This window comes from Scleropages formosus, chromosome 12, assembly GCF_900964775.1.
Source record: "Scleropages formosus chromosome 12, fSclFor1.1, whole genome shotgun sequence".
Classification (NCBI taxonomy): Eukaryota; Metazoa; Chordata; class Actinopteri; order Osteoglossiformes; family Osteoglossidae; genus Scleropages; species Scleropages formosus.
In genome coordinates this window covers 15,490,012-15,508,131 of record NC_041817.1, presented here as the reverse complement: position 1 = coordinate 15,508,131, position 18,120 = coordinate 15,490,012, and the positions used below count along the sequence as shown (strand labels likewise).

Below are 18,120 nucleotides of genomic sequence, written 5' to 3'. Positions count from 1 at the left end.
ACTCGACCGCCTTGAAACTCGTACTGATCGGAGCTGGCCAAGCTTGCTGAGGCACCACGCACCCGGCGTGCTTGGATTTCTTAATAAAAGTTCACCTTTTATTTAAGGACTTAAACGTGTATACTTTGCAGTACATTTATAATACACAGCACCCTACGTAGCAACTTAAATGGAGCCTCTGTGCTCGCCTGCTTTGAAACCCGACCGCCTTGAAACTCGTACTCATCGGAGCTGGCCACGCTTGCTGAGGCACCACGCACCCGGCGTGCTTGGATTTCTTAATAAAAGTTCACCTTTTATTTAAGGACTTAAACGTGTATACTTTGCAGTACATTTATAATACACAGCACCGTACGTAGCACCTTAAATGGAGCCTCTGCGCTCGCCTGCTTTGAAACCCGACCGCCTTGAAACTCGTACTCATCGGACCTGGCCACGCCCCCTGAGGCAACACGCCCCCGGCGCGCTTGGATTTCTTAATGAACGTTCACATTTTATTTAAGAACTTAAACGTGTATACTTTGCAGTACATTCATAATACACAGCACCGTACGTAGCAACTTAAATGGAGCCTCTGCGCTCGCCTGCTTTGAAACCCGACCGCCTTGAAACTCGTACTCATCGGAGCTGGCCACGCTTGCTGAGGCACCACGCACCCGGCGTGCTTGGATTTCTTAATAAAAGTTCACATTTTATTTAAGGACTTAAACGTGTATACTTTGCAGTACATTTATAATACACAGCACCCTACGTAGCACCTTAAATGGAGCCTCTGCGCTCGCCTGCTTTGAAACCCGACCGCCTTGAAACTCGTACTGATCGGACCTGGCCACGCCCCCTGAGGCAACACGCACCCGGCGCGCTGTGAATGGATTTCTTAATGAAAGTTCACATTTTATTTAAGAACTTAAACGTGTATACTTTGCAGTACATTTATAATACACAGCACAGTAAATGGCAACTTAAATGGAGCCTCTGCGCTCGCCTGCTTTGAAACTCGACCGCCTTGAAACTCGTACTCATCGGAGCTGGCCAAGCTTGCTGAGGCACCACGCACCCGGCGTGCTTGGATTTCTTAATAAAAGTTCACCTTTTATTTAAGGACTTAAACGTGTATACTTTGCAGTACATTTATAATACACAGCACCGTACGTAGCAACTTAAATGGAGCCTCTGCGCTCGCCTGCTTTGAAACCCGACCGCCTTGAAACTAGTACTGATCGGACCTGGCCACGCCCCCTGAGGCAACACGCACCCGGCGCGCTGTGAATGGATTTCTTAATGAAAGTTCACCTTTTATTTAAGAACTTAAACGTGTATACTTTGCAGTACATTTATAATACACAGCACCGTACGTAGCAACTTAAATGGAGCCTCTGCGCTCGCCTGCTTTGAATCCCGACCGCCTTGAAACTCGTACTCATCGGAGCTGGCCACGCCCCCTGAGGCACCACGCACCCGGCGCGCTGTGAATGGATTTCTTAATGAAAGTTCACATTTTATTTAAGAACTTAAACGTGTATACTTTGCAGTACATTTATAATACACAGCACAGTAAATGGCAACTTAAATGGAGCCTCTGCGCTCGCCTGCTTTGAAACTCGACCACCTTGAAACTCGTACTCATCGGAGCTGGCCACGCCCCCTGAGGCAAAACGCACCCGGCATGCTTGGATTTCTTAATGAAAGTTCACATTTTATTTAAGAACTTAAACGTGTATACTTTGCAGTACATTTATAATACACAGCACAGTAAATGGCAACTTAAATGGAGCCTCTGCGCTCGCCTGCTTTGAAACCCGACCGCCTTGAAACTCGTACTGATCGGACCTGGCCAGGCTCGCTGAGGCACCACGCACCCGGCGTGCTTGGATTTCTTAATGAAAGTTCACCTTTTATTTAAGGACTTAAACGTGTATACTTTGCAGTACATTTATAATACACAGCACCGTACGTAGCACCTTAAATGGAGCCTCTGCGCTCGCCTGCTTTGAAACCCGACCGTCTTGAAACTCGTACTGATCGGAGCTGGCCACGCCCCCTGAGGCAACACGCACCCGGCGCGCTGTGAATGGATTTCTTAATGAAAGTTCACCTTTTATTTAAGAACTTAAACGTGTATACTTTGCAGTACATTTATAATACACAGCACAGTAAATGGCAACTTAAATGGAGCCTCTGCGCTCGCCTGCTTTGAAACTCGACCGCCTTGAAACTCGTACTCATCGGAGCTGGCCACGCTTGCTGAGGCACCACGCACCCGGCGTGCTTGGATTTCTTAATAAAAGTTCACCTTTTATTTAAGGACTTAAACGTGTATACTTTGCAGTACATTTATAATACACAGCACCGTACGTAGCAACTTAAATGGAGCCTCTGCGCTCGCCTGCTTTGAAACCCGACCGCCTTGAAACTCGTACTCATCGGAGCTGGCAACGCCCCCTGAGGCAACACGCACCCGGCATGCTTGGATTTCTTAATGAAAGCTCACCTTTTATTTAAGGACTTAAACGTGTATACTTTGCAGTACATTTATAATACACAGCACCGTACGTAGCACCTTAAATGGAGCCTCTGCGCTCGCCTGCTTTGAAACCCGACCGCCTTGAAACTCGTACTGATCGGACCTGGCCACGCCCCCTGAGGCACCACGCACCCGGCGCGCTGTGAATGGATTTCTTAATGAAAGTTCACATTTTATTTAAGAACTTAAACGTGTATACTTTGCAGTACATTTATAATACACAGCACAGTAAATGGCAACTTAAATGGAGCCTCTGCGCTCGCCTGCTTTGAAACTCGACCGCCTTGAAACTCGTACTCATCGGAGCTGGCCACGCCCCCTGAGGCAACACGCACCCGGCATGCTTGGATTTCTTAATGAAAGTTCACATTTTATTTAAGAACTTAAACGTGTATACTTTGCAGTACATTTATAATACACAGCACAGTAAATGGCAACTTAAATGGAGCCTCTGCGCTCGCCTGCTTTGAAACTCGACCGCCTTGAAACTCGTACTCATCGGAGCTGGCCAAGCTTGTTGAGGCACCACGCACCCGGCGTGCTTGGATTTCTTAATAAAAGTTCACCTTTTATTTAAGGACTTAAACGTGTATACTTTGCAGTACATTTATAATACACAGCACCGTACGTAGCAACTTAAATGGAGCCTCTGCGCTCGCCTGCTTTGAAACCCGACCGCCTTGAAACTCGTACTCATCGGAGCTGGCCACGCCCCCTGAGGCAACACGCACCCGGTGCGCTGTGAATGGATTTCTTAATGAAAGTTCACATTTTATTTAAGGACTTAAACGTGTATACTTTGCAGTACATTTATAATACACAGCACAGTAAATGGCAACTTAAATGGAGCCTCTGCGCTCGCCTGCTTTGAAACTCGACCGCCTTGAAACTCGTACTCATCGGACCTGGCCACGCTTGCTGAGGCACCACGCACCCGGCGCGCTGTGAATGGATTTCTTAATGAAAGTTCACCTTTTATTTAAGGACTTAAACGTGTATACTTTGCAGTACATTTATAATACACAGCACCGTACGTAGCAACGTAAGTGGAGCCTCTGCGCTCGCCTGCTTTGAAACCCGACCGCCTTGAAACTCGTACTGATCGGACCTGGCCAAGCCCCCTGAGGCACCACGCACCCGGCGTGTTTGGATTTCTTAATAAAAGTTCACCTTTTATTTAAGGACTTAAACGTGTATACTTTGCAGTACATTTATAATACACAGCACCGTACGTAGCACCTTAAATGGAGCCTCTGCGCTCGCCTGCTTTGAAACCCGACCGCCTTGAAACTCGTACTCATCGGACCTGGCCACGCCCCCTGAGGCACCACGCACCCGGCGTGCTTGGATTTCTTAATGAAAGTTCACATTTTATTTAAGAACTTAAACGTGTATACTTTGCAGTACATTTATAATACACAGCACCGTACGTAGCACCTTAAATGGAGCCTCTGCGCTCGCCTGCTTTGAAACTCGTACTGATCGGACCTGGCCAAGCCCACTGAGGCGCCATGCACCCGATGCGTTGTGAATCTATTTCTTACTAAAAGTTCACATTATATTTAAGAGCTTAAACGTGTATACTTTGTGGGTTCCAGCACTTGCCCTAGCCCGAACCCTAACCCTAGCTCTGGCCTTAAACCTACCTCCAGCCATAGCCCAGGCTCCGGCCTTGACCCTATCTCCAGCCCGAACCCTATGTCCCAGCTGAACTCTGGCTGCTGCGCAAGCCACAGCACCGGCCCCGCAGAAAGCTGAAACCCTTAGGCCGGCTCCAGCACTTGCCCTAGCCCGAACCCTAACCCTAGCTCCAGCTGTAACCCTACCTCCAGCTATAGGCCAGGCTCCGGCCTTGACCCTATCTCCAGCCCGAAGCCAAGCTCCCAGCTGAACTCTGGCAGCTGTGCAAGCCACAGCGCCGGCCCCGCAGAAAGCTGAAACCCTTAGGCGGGCTCCAGCACTTGCCCTAGCCCGAACCCTAACCCTAGCTCCGGCCTTAACCCTACCTCTAGCCATAGCCAAGGCTCCGGCCTTAACCCTATCTCCAGCCGTTGGGCAAGCTGGAGCCTTAACCCTACCTCCAGCCCTATCCCTAGCTCCCAGCTGAACTCTAGCTGCTGCGCACATCACAGCGCCGGCCCCACAAATTGCTGAGATAGGGTTAAGGTTGGAGCTAGGGTTAGGGTTCGAGCTAGGGTTAGTGCTGGAGCCAGGCTAATGGTTTCAGCTTTTTGTGAGAAATTCTCCCAAGTTTCATAAGATACCACTTACCTGGAATGCAGTGACATGTGAAGAAGAGGAAAAACAAGTGAAAGAGAATAAAGAGATGAGAAAGTTTGACTTAATGTTTGTGATTGGGGTAATTCACTCTGTTTAATTTAAGCCATGTTATCACTACTTCTTTTCAAGTGCTATCTATCAATTTATCTATCTATCTGTCACTGTTGGTCAATGCCGCAAAATTCTAGGTGTCCCTGCTCTTTTCAGTTCACACCACGCTGTCGATGTTTTCATTTTATTACACACACACACATTTTCAGAACCGCTTGTCCCAGACGGGGCCGCGCGGAACCGGAGCCCACCCGGTAACAAAGGGCGTAAGGCCGGAGGGGGAGGGGACACACCCAGGACGGGACGCCAGTCCGTCACAAGTATTTTATTACACAGTTTCATAATTGTTTTTTTAATTTTCCTGAAGAAATCTTGAAGAAAGGTGTGAATTTTAAACACACTATTATGTGAAAATGAAAGGACTGTCAGCTATATAATAAATACATAAATGAACATGTACACAAGTATCACATATATGTTCCTTGCTGGAATGAATATGCCAACTGTTTTCCCAGGCCTGTTTCAAAATATTGATCTTATTTCTTTAAAAATTGATTTAAGGGTTTCATTACACAGTGCAGACAGGACCACATTTAGAAATATTTACTCAAAAGATTATGACTCTTATTAGATTTTCATTCCCTAGCCATGCATTCTAGTACTTTCATGATCACCACTACATTTATGCAGAGTTTTAAAATCTTTAAAATGTCTTCCCTTCCCCTACCTTACAGAGGTAATGCATTCCTGAAAACCCTTCTTATGGACTATTCTCGTAAAGTGAACATGTAATTACCGTTAGTTTCAGTAGTAAAACATTTACAGATTCCAGAGCCTCAACATTGACACCCACTTATGCTAATAAAACGGACACAATTAAGTCAGTAGTTAACATTAGTTATCGTAATACAACATATGGCTGTTGTACACTTTACCAAAAATGACTTTCTTCCAGGTGCTCTTTATGTTTCACATGGAGTGATGACTGTAAATTGCCCGTACTGTGTGTGTGTGTGTGTGTGTGTGTGTGTGTGTGTGTGTGTGTGGGGAGTACCATGAGGAGGAAACCCACATACACGCAGGGAGAACTGCAATCGAACCTATGCCCAAACAGCCCAGGTACTGTGAGGCAACATACTATGGCATCATCCCACCCATAGAATTACATTAGTTTATCGAATTTTTTGAGCTAATTATGTTGCTTTAATAAGAAATAGGATTAAATATAAGGCATTACACATGACCTTTAGTTTTCTTGACCTCTGACCTTGCAGATTTTTATGAGTGCCTTTCCTTCTTTTAGTAAACATAGAGTATATGCTCATACCTGTATGTCTGTACAGAAAGACTATGAGGCCTCTTCATCTTGTTCAGTTTCTGTGCCTATCAGTCTATGTGTGTATTGTATGTGCTGGGCATGGGTGTGACACCAGTGTGTGGGCTGCAATTGCTAGACATACATCTGCATGGTGTTGCCAAGTGCTCATGTTACATATATACTTTTTCAGGAGGTCACACTCATACTCACCTCATCACTCCACCCTTTGCCTTTTACAGGACCAACCCTTCCGTCCAAAAAGTTTGGACAGGTGGCATTCCTCATGTGTCTGACACTTCACCTCAGCCTTTTCCCTGATGCAAACACCAACTCCTGCTCCAGTCTCTCACACATCATCTGAAACCACTCTTCCCATACAGGGCTGCAGGGAACCAGAGCCTAACCCAGCAACACAGGACATAAGGCTAGAGGAGGGGAAGGGGATACACCCAGGACAGGACGCCAGACCATCGCAAGGCACCCCAAGCGGGACTCGAACCCCAGAACCACCGGAGAGCTGGACCCTGTCCAACTCACTGCACCACCACACCCCCTTTGCTCCAGTCTCCTCAGTGTATAAGTAACTGAAACAAATGTGTATTGCACCACTCATACACCTTTCACTCATGCAAACCAAAAATATACAACTTTAGGAGCAGGTGAGATGAGGGAATAGCTCGAAGACTGAACCGACTGTCTCACCAATACTGAGGGAAGTGTACAAACGTGAGCTTCTTTGTTGCCTGCAATAAATGAGAAGACACAGCTTGGGTGGATGAGTCTGTTGTGGAGCTGATCACCAGTCGAGTGAACGTCGTCCTTTTATTTCGCTCGGCTCAGCACTCCAACAGCGACTGCTCTGGGTAACAGTCGTCCACGAATGAAGACACATTTCATAGTGCAGCGACACTACACTCGCCACTGGGCGTTGTAACTGAAATGGATTCCGGCTGTTATATTTCTGGAAAAGAAAGCTGCAGCTACTCTAAAGTGGTATCGGCACTATTTATAAACACCGCTCACGTGATGCCAGTGTTATAAAGCTCCTGTCTGATCAAGTAGGCGAACACATTTACAGTTAGTGCTGAAGCTGGGGAGGTGCACTCCTGACCTGAAGGTACTGTATATTTAATACAATATGTCAGCACTATCGACAAATACATTGTGTGTTGTTTGAAAAGCGTGTTCTGTAGCTCTTCAAGTGTTAGCGTGGACTAGAAAGACACACTGCTCCAGAAGAGTTTGTTGTTGTAGCTGCACGGGGAGTTCTGGAAACCTGGATCTTAAAGAACCCTTAAATGTGTTCTTCTTCCTCAGTGGTTCGGGTATGGACTCCAGCACCGCTGCTCATTCATGGTACTTGGGCCGCAACTTGGAGGGTTTTCTGGTGTACCTCCAGCGCTCGGAGGAACACAAGATTTTCCAAAATTTCCTTGACAAGATCCTCCCAGATGAATTTGCAAGGTCGAAGTTCCTGTGATTTTTCCATGAATTGATCTGCATGTCGACAGTACTGCGCTCAGCAGTGTATATTGTAGATTCTTTGTCGGTGAATTTGGGGAAACATGGCTATTACGAAACAAAGTCTATGTTCTGACTATTACTTCAGTGAGCCTGGCTGTTCCAGGCGTCACATATAGCCTGTTAAATGCACTAATGAAAACTGTGAATATGCTCATTGTACCCATATTCTGGAAGAGACAACAGATGCTTATTGGATTTAAGATCGGATCTTTATATTTTAGACCCTTCGTGTTTTTCACTTGGGTTATTCGACTGCCATTTAATATTTATTTTCCATGTTTAGAATTGGAGAAGGCAAATCTGATTTGAATTTCCTCAGTATTGGAAGTGGAGGAGGTAACGGAATTACGAGTTTTGTAAATTACTGAACAGCAGTTTCCAATTGCAAGTTGCGACTGTAAGTGCCAGAACCCAAAAGGCAGCTGACACAAGCTCCTCCAATGCACAGCAATGCCAGCATGCACACTCTTTTTTGTAACACAAGCCACATAGCGCAGCGTTGGTGGCCTAAGCACCAGCTGCCAGCTAGAGGAGTTACACTGGAGTTACCCATCGCTGGCAATGAGGGAACCCAATAGATGCCTGGCAGACCAGTGCCCACATTTCCACAACAGAGAGCCACCTGACCTGACTGATCTAAACCTTCCTTCCACTGGCTGGACACTGGCACATCCCGCAAATGTCAGTCTGCCTGCAGTAGAGGAAGGACACACCTTCAGTCTGTGGTTTCAACGGCAGCCACAAGAGCAATGCTTGGACCACTGAACAGATGCAGAAACAAACATAAGCTGATGTTCCCACTAAAGCACACTTTTCAGTGGCCGTATGGAATACTTATGTCATACAGCCAATGAACTTGCGAGCGAATAGGAAGAACTGAATTCAATCACTGAACTTGTACTCTCGCTTTGGTATCACACGCAGTATGTCTTGTTTAGGTGAAATGGATGTCCATATGATCGCAATTCTGCAGTCCAAACTCAAGCAAGGAACTAACATCAGTGTTGATGTCGCTGAGCCCAGCGAAAGTTTAATAGACAATTTTAAAGGTATTGCTTTTTTAACAGTTGTATACATCTAGAGAAAATAGTGTGTAAGAAGTATAAAAAAGTATGTTCGTGTCATATCAGTTTAAACCCATGACAGTTATTGTGGATTTTAATGTACACACATTAAATGTCATTATGAATGGACAAATTAAGAATAAATAAATAATCCGTGTTTTTTTTTTAATTCTGGTAGCTCTGGTGGCCAAATCACCCAACCTTCAGAAGATCCAATTTAGCTGGAATACCCTGAGCAGTGAAAAATATGAGGAGAAGCTCAAAAACAGTAAAGAAACGAAGAAGTTTGATTTTATTCACATGATTCAGGTAATGTGTTTTTTCTCTGCTTTAAAGAAATGTTTGACACCTCTCTGTTCCATTCAGCAAAAGACACATACTTCTGTTCTAGTACTTACTGTATACAGTAATGCTTTAAAATTTCCATTAAAACTGCTTTGTACACAGAAATGACCAGAGACCAACCCCACAGCACACCTCTTAAACTGATAGCCATGCTTTTCATCCCCAACATGTATTCATAGGCTTGAAAGCTTAGGCATCCTGACCAATTTAAAATTACTGCATTCAACCAAGGTGCATGAAAGATGGTAATTCCCCCTCCAGCTACAAGTGACTATTAACAGAGCCCAGCATTGAACCTCGTCGCTACAGGAGCTACAGGTCCCAATGAGTCAGTCTGAAACAATTTGTCAAACAGTTCATCTAGTACCATATCAGCAAGTCTAAATCATACTCTGTGACTGTTTAGTTTACATAGTTTCCCTGTTTTTTCCCATCCTATCCTATCCTATAGCGTTCTATATGCCAGAATATTAGAACACTATTTCCTTAGAAAAATCCATTAAAAATTAATGTTTTATGCTTCTTGCATAATCTTTTAAAAAGATTTCTGAAATTCCCTTCTTTATTTTATAATGTTCAGTTTCTTTTCTATTAACATTTAAATGCTGCTGCTCTTCATCTTATACAAAATGGGGTGATAAAGCTCATATGAAACACCTTTCACGTTTTTCTCTTTTCGTTTCGTTCATCGCACAGGCTGGGGTTTTATTGACCTGCGGACAAAACCAGTGAGATGTATAAAGATATTACACCATGTGGGGTGTGATACCATTATGAGAAAACACTTCTGAGGTTTGATGTTTCATAGGTGCTAAACCATGTGACAGACTGCCTGGAGACCATCAAGTTCTTCCACAGCCTTCTGGCAGAGAGAGGCAAACTTCTTATCATCCATGGAGCAGGTACTGTACTACATTCTGTATATACCTTCCAATAAGACAGCTGGCAAATATTTTTTAAATTTTTAAAACTTTATTTGTAATCACAAGTTATGAAGTATTACTGTTCTACAATATTATGCATTCAGCAATTAATGCAGTATTGTTCAACTGAAATAAATTTAACTTCTTTGCTGCCCTATATCAATATTTTCAGGAAATCTATATAAAGAAAATGTAAGTAATAAGTACCACAGTACACGTCCATCGGGAGGTGCAGTGGTGCAGTGGGTTTGACCGGGTCCTGCTCTCCAGTGGGTCTCAGGTTCGAGTTCTGCTTGGGGTGCCTTGTGATGAACTGGCGTCCCGTCCTGGGTGTGTCCCCTCCCCCTCCAGCCTTGCGCCCTGTGTTGCCGGGTTAGGCTCCAGCTCCCTGTGACCCCGCATGGGCTAAGCGGTTTCAGACAATGTGTGTGTAAGATGCGTATACCTCCAGTTACTTGTCCTTATCTCCTCAGAATAATTACCCCTCTCATTAGAATGATTATACTCACAGCTAAATGCAATGGAACTGTGATAACATACATTTAATTATAATAAAACTAGTTGGAATTATTATGCAGTCTCATGCTATAGGTATGTCAATATGGTATAATGCTCTAATGTAATGGATATGTGAGCTATGTCTGATACACTTGTGATACATTTATGTAACTATTAACACGAAACATTTAAATTTCATGTTTAGTTAACAACGGCTTTCACATTCTCTGGAAGACCTTCCAACAAGAACTCTGCAAAAAATCAATCTCAGAGTATTTTTCTGCTAGAGATGTCAAATGCCACCTTGAAAAACTTGGTTTGAAATATGAAGAACACATCATCAACAACACATTAGACATCACTGAGTGCTTCATTGAAGAGGACAAGACAGGCGAGGTTCTTCTGGACTTCTTAACAGACCTGGATCATTTCCACCAGTCCCTAACAGCCGACCTTAGAGCCAATATACTGAATGTGCTGCGTAATAAGTGCAGCACAGAAAAAAATGGAAGAATACTTTTTGATAGCTCTGTGAGTGCCTTCCTTGTCTATGCATGAAGCAACAACATAAAATGAAACGGAGGTGTCTTTGGACCCCATAAAATTATGATTCTACTGTATTGTTGTACAAACAATGACAGACAAACCCATAAACCTGTATGCCACTGTGCTGTGTACGGGGCCACATCTGTTCAGTTAGGTAGCTTCAAAATTCCACTTGCCTGCCTCATGCCTTTCCATCATTGAATTTCATGATTTTATAGAGCATTTTATGGCTTAGAAAGAAAAGAGCAGCATTATTCTCGGGAACTTGAATATGATGCTACTCATAGTAATGCAACCATCTAAGATCCTTTGTAACTGTGCTAGAATTGGGCCCTCATTTGAGAATGTCGATGTTACACTCGCAGAAGCATGCATTTCCTCTCTATGAAGATCCTGGACATGTTCACCTCTCCTTACCAGTCTGTACCAGGTGTTCTTTGGTGCTACACCTGTACTTCAGTTCTGCCTGTTCACTAAGCTTGTACCCTGGGGCTACTGGATAGGAAAGCCAAAAGACTTATGCTGTTGCTCTTGTTTATGTTGAATAAAAAAGGAATTTAATTTTTGAAGTCGCTGAATTGGATGAATTTTAAAAACATTTCATATGATTATTTAGAAAAATTATTTTTATGCTGACCTGCTGTGTGTTGGGTGTAGGGTTGGAGTCCTGCTTGGGGTGCCTTGCATGGACTGGCGTCTCCTGTATGTGTCCCCTCCCCCTCCAGCCTGACGCCCTGTGTTGCTGGGATAGGCTCCAGTTCACCGCAACCCTGCTTGGGACAGGTGGTTGTAGACATTGTGTGTGTGTATTTTTATGCTGAACACAAAAATGTGCAATATGATTCTCTTAGGCAGTTAGTATTGCCACCAGGGGGCAGTAAAGGCTCATTCAATACAACTTGTTGAACCGCTGTCTGAACAATCCCAGGCACTCCCTGCAATAAGCCAATGACCAGGCCCAGATCTTCCTTTAAGACTGGATTAGGTCCCAACAAGGTTCCTTCAAAACCACCATGGTAAAGCAGGACAGCAGTTAATTTCCCAAAGATGTCCACTGAATAGAGTGTAGAGGTTGACCATTGAGTCCAGACTGGAAACAATGGCACATGTAGCAAAGGCGAAGTGCAGCATTCCAACAGTATTTACACGTTTCCTTCACTACAGAGGGATGAAGATGCTATCCTTATAGATGACATAAGCCTCTCCATTAGGGATCTGGGATCAGCCTGATCTCTCATACCCAGGCGATGGAGCACTTAGGGATATCCATGTTGAACCTTTGCCCAGTTCACAACCCACTTTAAGAACGTTCGACTGTGGTAACCATGGTAAAAAGGCCACTGGGTTCTGTCACTTTTTTTTTGTCACTTTGTCATTCACTGATTTGCTCTTTGGCACTTTCCTCTGGGTTAATCCCTGTTTTAAACAAGTTTTTCAACCTGGCTTGAAGCATTTCAGGAGTTTTGAACTTTAATGGCAGAATCATTAATGTTCCAAGTCTCTGATCGGAACTCTGAAATATGCTAATTATCTTTCTTGACTCATAATTTCTGTTGTTTGCAGTGTCTTCCTACATCACAGCACTTGCTTTGCCTGCTAGGAACCAGCTGCAGTACACATTGCTCCATAGACCATTCACAGGCCATAGATACCTTGTTAAAAATCATAAAGTTTTGAAGTCTTATGTTCTTCTCTGAAGGTCACACATTAGCTCCTTTCCTTGTTTCAGTTTTTGCAGCATCACCAAAGGCAGTGTACCGGTAACACGTGCTGCTCTGGAGAAATCACCCCACTCTAACACTACCTCTCTATCACACTGTGATCAGCTGTAAACTAACATTACATTTCCTTTACATTTATTTATTCAGCAAACGCTTTTGTCCAAAGCGACGTATAGCACATCTCCTAAAGCAATGCAAAAAATGTGTCACACAAACATCAGCTTGCACAAGACTGAACTCAGGCTGCATTGATTCGAAGAGTCCTGCTTTTGAACTTATACACAGAACAGACTCTGGGCATATTTTTACTGTCATTGCTCCAGTATGTGTTTCCTGAGCCTCATGCAGGTACCCAGGAAAGTTTTCCCCTTTCTGTTGCCTTCTATTGGACAGCATGTTGCTTTTCCGCACTGTTTGCATTAGGGTTAGGGTCTCCAGATGAAAAATGGATCCGACTTCCGCCGACAAATATGTGTACCATCGAGTACTAACATAAAGACTGAAGATCTCAAGAGGTTCCAGATGAGGTGCAAAGAATCCCCCATGTCAGTTAACGCTACGGTTATTCATACAAATGGACAGAATGAACGGAAGGAGCCTTGTCTGGTCCTACAGGTAAAACGAGATTCTCTACATGGAAACTGCACACAGAAATATGAACGAGGGTAAAACATGTGAGAAGTGTGTCTACCTGAAAAGTATATGTAGAAGAAGTAGTTTCTTTCAGCTTTTAACATTGTGGTGGTGGAGCTGGAAATAAAAAATCCAGTGGATGGAGTAGAGAATCCTGACAGAGTCATCTAAATGGTGGAGAAAAGTCACCGTGCTGTTAACGCCAAGGCCTTAACAGACTCACACATGCTGATAATTCCTAAACAAAGGCAGAAAAATTGCTCACTTTGTTCTGTGGATTGCCTGTGGTCCGGTCCTAATGTCTGCTGACTGGAAAACGAAGCTAAGACTGATAGCAATTTCTCTCTCTTGATGAAGGACAGGAAGGAGGACAGGATTGTCCTGACACTTAATCCATTACATCCATCATCATTTGTCTGATTTGCCTCTCTTTGGAGTTCCGCTTCGGTAGGCTTAGACCGTGAGGACAGTTATGGGTCCTGCTCATCCTCGTCTCGCTCCACAGATCCCTGAGCTTTGTAGGCGGCAAACCATGGCTGACACGCATACACTGTTTGATATTAATAAGGCAGGAAGGGGGCCATGTTTGGCAAGGCTGCCTTCCTCATACTGGGTGCATTATCTGCTTGAACAAATTATTCTGGCTCTAAGGATGCTGTTGTAGACTGGAGCCAATATGTAATACAGTGGAATTAAAGGTCTTTGATCACTGGAGAGAGGGGGCGCAGTGGTGTGGACCAGGTCTTGGTCTGGGGTTCGAGTCCCGCTTGGGGTGCCTTGCGACGGCCTGGCGTCCCATCCTGGGTGTGTCCCCTCCCCCTCCGGCCTTATGCCCTGTGTTGCCAGGTTTGGCTCCGGCTCCCCGCGACCCCGAATGGGACAAGCGGTTCAGACAGTGTGTGTGATTACTGGAGTGTGTTGATCAGAACACAAGAAACTGATATTCCTGATTTCCTGCTTCATGGATTTCGCTTCCACAATTAACAGCAAAGCAGATCAGAGGTGGATTTTAACTGCGATACGGATGTTGGACTGTTTTCTGCAAACACTGGACAATAACATAGCAGAAAATTGACCAGTAAATCATATAGCATTGTGAGAACAGCGCAACTGAAAGTGCCCCTTATGCAGGATTACAAATGAAGCAGCTTTAACAGAATACTAATCACAATGCACCGCTTTGATAAACATGCAATCCAGGACCTTAACCATACATCACCGCCAGACACCTAAAGTGTGTTTCAACTTCACAATCCCACCTGAACTGCTAGGGCTCATGAGCAGTGAAAATTAGCCCTTTTATCACAGCTAATTTGCTTTATTCTATTTGCAAGTTGCTTAGTGCTTTCAGAGCTTCATGGGCCAGAAGGAGTATTAGACCATGCTGTTGTATACCTGACAAAACGACTTCAGTGGAAATGCCACTGTATAATGACAGAGAGGACAGGGAAACACCTATGACATGCACAATGAAGAAAGATGCCTTCTTTAAAAAAAAATCATATACTATTCAAAATAATTATGAGGGTAAGTCGTAAAGTGTCTGCAATAACGCTTATGAAAAAGAGGAAAACATTATTGAGGACTCCTCCGTGAACCGCCACCTTACCGTGGTGGAGGGGTTTGAGTGCCTGAATGAGTCCAGGAGCTATGTTGTCTGGGGCTATATGCCCCTGGTAGGGTCTCCCATGGCAGACAGGTCCTGGATGACAGACGAGACAAAGTGCGGTTCAAAAACCCCTTATGAAGGAAAAATCAAGGCTTTCGTTTACCCCGCCCGGTATGGGGTCACCGGGGCCCCACCCCGGAGCCAGGCCTGGAGGGGGGGCTCGCATGCGAGCACCTGGTGGCCAGGTCTATGCCCACGGGGCCTGGCCGGGCTCAGCCCGAAGCCACGACGTGGAGCCGCTCTTCGGTGGGCTCACCACCTGCCGGAGAAACCGTAAGGGGCCGGTGCATTGTGATTTGGGCGGTGGTCGGGGCCGAGTGCCCGGCCGACCCAAACCTCGGGCGCCAACTCTGGTTTTTGGGACTTGGAATGTCACCTCACTGGCGGGGAAGGAGCCTGAGCTGGTGCGGGAAGTTGAGAGATACCGTCTAGATATAGTCGGGCTCACTTCCACTCACAGCTTGGGTTCTGGAACCACTCTCCTCGATCGAGGGTGGACTCTCCACTATTCTGGCGTTGCCCAAGGTGAGAGGCGGCGGGCTGGTGTGGGCTTATTAATAGCCCCCCAGTTCAGCCGCCATGTGTTGGAGTCTACCCCGGTGAATGAGAGGGTCGTCTCCCTTCGCCTTCGGGTCAGGGAACGGTCTCTCACTGTCGTTTGTGCTTATGCGCCTAGCGGCAGTGTAGAGTACCCGGCCTTTTTAGAGTCCCTGGGGGGCGTGCTGGAAAGCGCTCCCACTGGGGACTCTGTCGTTCTACTGGGGGACTTTAACGCCCACGTGGGCAGCGACAGTGATACCTGGAGGGGCGTGATTGGGAGGAACGGCCTCCCTGATCTGAACCCGAGCGGTGAGTTGTTATTGGATTTCTGTGCTAGTCGCGGTTTATCCATAACGAACACCATGTTCATGCATAAGGGTGTCCATCAGTGCACTTGGCACCAGGACACCCTAGGTCGATGATCGACTTTGTAGTCGTTTCTTCTGACCTTCGGCCATATGTCTTGGACACTCGGGTGAAGAGAGGGGCTGAGCTGTCAACTGATCACCACCTGGTGGTGAGTTGGATTCGATGGCGGGGGAAAAAGCTGGACAGACCTGGCAGGCCCAAACGCATAGTGAGGGTCTGCTGGGAACGTTTGGCGGAGGCCCCTGTCAGAGAGGTCTTCAACTCCCACCTCCGACAGAGCTTCAACCAGGTCCCGAGGGAGGTGGGGGACATTGAGTCTGAATGGACTATGTTTCGTGCCTCCATTGTCGGGGCGGCGGTTCGGAGCTGCGGCCATAAGGTCTCCGGCGCCTGTCGCGGCGGCAATCCCCGAACACGGTGGTGGACACCGGAAGTAAGGGATGCCGTCAAGCTGAAGAAGGAGTTCTATTGGGCCTGGCTGGCTCATGGGACTCCTGAAGCAGCTGACAGGTACCGACGGGCCAAACGGAGCGCGGCTCTGGCAGTCGCCGCGGCAAAAACTCGGGCTTGGGAGGAGTTCGGCGAGGCCATGGAGGAAGACTTTCGGTCGGCCTCAAAGAGATTCTGGCAAACCGTCCGGCGACTCAGAGGGGGGAAGCGGTGTTCCACGAACACTATTTACAGTGGAAGTGGTGCGCTGCTGACCTCAGCTGAGGATGTTCTCGGGCGGTGGAAGGAGTACTTTGAGGATCTCCTCAATCCCTCCGACACGCCTTCCGTAGAGGAAGCTGAGGCTGGGGACTTAGAGGGGGACTCGTCCATTACCCTGGCTGAAGTTGCTGAGGTAGTCAAAAAACTCCTCGGTGGCAAGGCTCCGGGGGTGGATGAGATCCGCCCCGAGTTTCTCAAGTCTCTGGATGTTGTGGGGCTGTCTTGGCTGACACGCCTCTGCAGCATCGCGTGGAGTTCGGGAACGGTGCCTCTGGACTGGCAGACCGGGGTGGTGGTCCCTCTTTTTAAGAAGGGGGACCGGAGATTGTGTTCCAACTACAGGGGGATCACACTCCTTAGCCTCCCTGGGAAAGTCTATGCCAGGGTACTGGAAAGGAGAATCCGACCGATAGTCAAACCTCGGATTCAGGAGGAGCAATGCGGTTTTCGCCCTGGCCGTGGAACACTGGACCAGCTCTATACCCTCACTAGGGTGCTGAAGGGTTCGTGGGAGTTTGCCCAACCAGTTCACATGTGTTTTGTGGACCTGGAGAAGGCATTCGACCGTGTCCCTCGTGGCATCCTGTGGGGGGTACTTCGGGATTATGGGGTTCAGGGCTCGTTGCTACGGGCTGTTCGTTCCCTGTATGACCGGAGCAGGAGCTTGGTTCGCATTGCCGGCAGTAAGTCAGACCTGTTCCCGGTGCATGTTGGACTCCGCCAGGGCTGCCCTTTGTCACCGATTCTGTTCATTATCTTTATGGACAGAATTTCTAGGCGCAGTCAGGGAACGGAGGGTGTCTGTTTTGGTGGCCGCAAGATCTCGTCTCTGCTTTTTGCGGACGATGTGGTCCTGTTGGCTTCATTAAGTCAAGACTTGCAGCGTGCACTGGGGAGGTTTGCAGCCGAGTGCGAAGCGGCGGGGATGAGAATCAGCACCTCCAAATCCGAGGCCATGGTTCTCAGTCGGAAAAAGGTGGATTGCCCCCTCCAGGTTAGGGGGGAGTTGCTCCCTCAAGTGGAGGAGTTTAAGTATCTCGGGGTCTTGTTCACGAGTGAGGGAAAAATGGAGCGGCAGGTTTACAGACGGATCGGTGCGGCGTCCGCAGTAATGCGGTCATTGTACCGGTCTGTTGTGGTGAAGAGGGAGCTGAGTCGTAAGGCGAAGCTCTCAATTTACCGGTCGATCTACGTTCCTACCCTCACCTATGGTCATGAACTCTGGATCATGACCGAAAGAATGAGATCGCGGATACAAGCGGCAGAAATGAGTTTCCTCCGCAGAGTGGCTGGGCGCACCCTTAGGGATAGGGTGAGGAGCTCAGTCACCCGGGAGGAGCTCGGAGTAGAGCCACTGCTCCTCCGCATCGAGAGGAGCCAGTTGAGGTGGCTCGGGCATCTGTT

General features: G+C 46.7%; 1 protein-coding gene across 1 annotated transcript; it reads left to right on the top strand.

Moving 5' to 3' along the window:
- The first annotated feature begins 7,236 nt into the window (after positions 1–7,236).
- Positions 7,237–11,557, top strand: LOC108937993 (histamine N-methyltransferase A-like). The gene is made up of 7 exons (XM_018758259.1): positions 7,237–7,290; positions 7,491–7,637; positions 7,981–8,033; positions 8,636–8,746; positions 8,940–9,070; positions 9,915–10,008; positions 10,733–11,557. The coding sequence occupies exons 2-7, from the start codon at positions 7,501–7,503 to the stop codon at positions 11,083–11,085; spliced, it is 879 nt and encodes a 292-aa protein (XP_018613775.1). The 5' UTR covers positions 7,237–7,290; positions 7,491–7,500; the 3' UTR covers positions 11,086–11,557.
- Positions 11,558–18,120: the final 6,563 nt, after the last annotated feature.

Coding starts and splice junctions, on each gene's coding strand:
- LOC108937993 (XM_018758259.1), top strand. CDS start 7,501: ATGGACTCCAGCACCGCTGCTCATTCATGGTACTTGGGCCGCAACTTG. Junction 8,747..8,939: donor TTTAATAGACAATTTTAAAG/GTATTGCTTTTT, acceptor TAATTCTGGTAG/CTCTGGTGGCCAAATCACCC. Junction 10,009..10,732: donor TCTTATCATCCATGGAGCAG/GTACTGTACTAC, acceptor TTTCATGTTTAG/TTAACAACGGCTTTCACATT.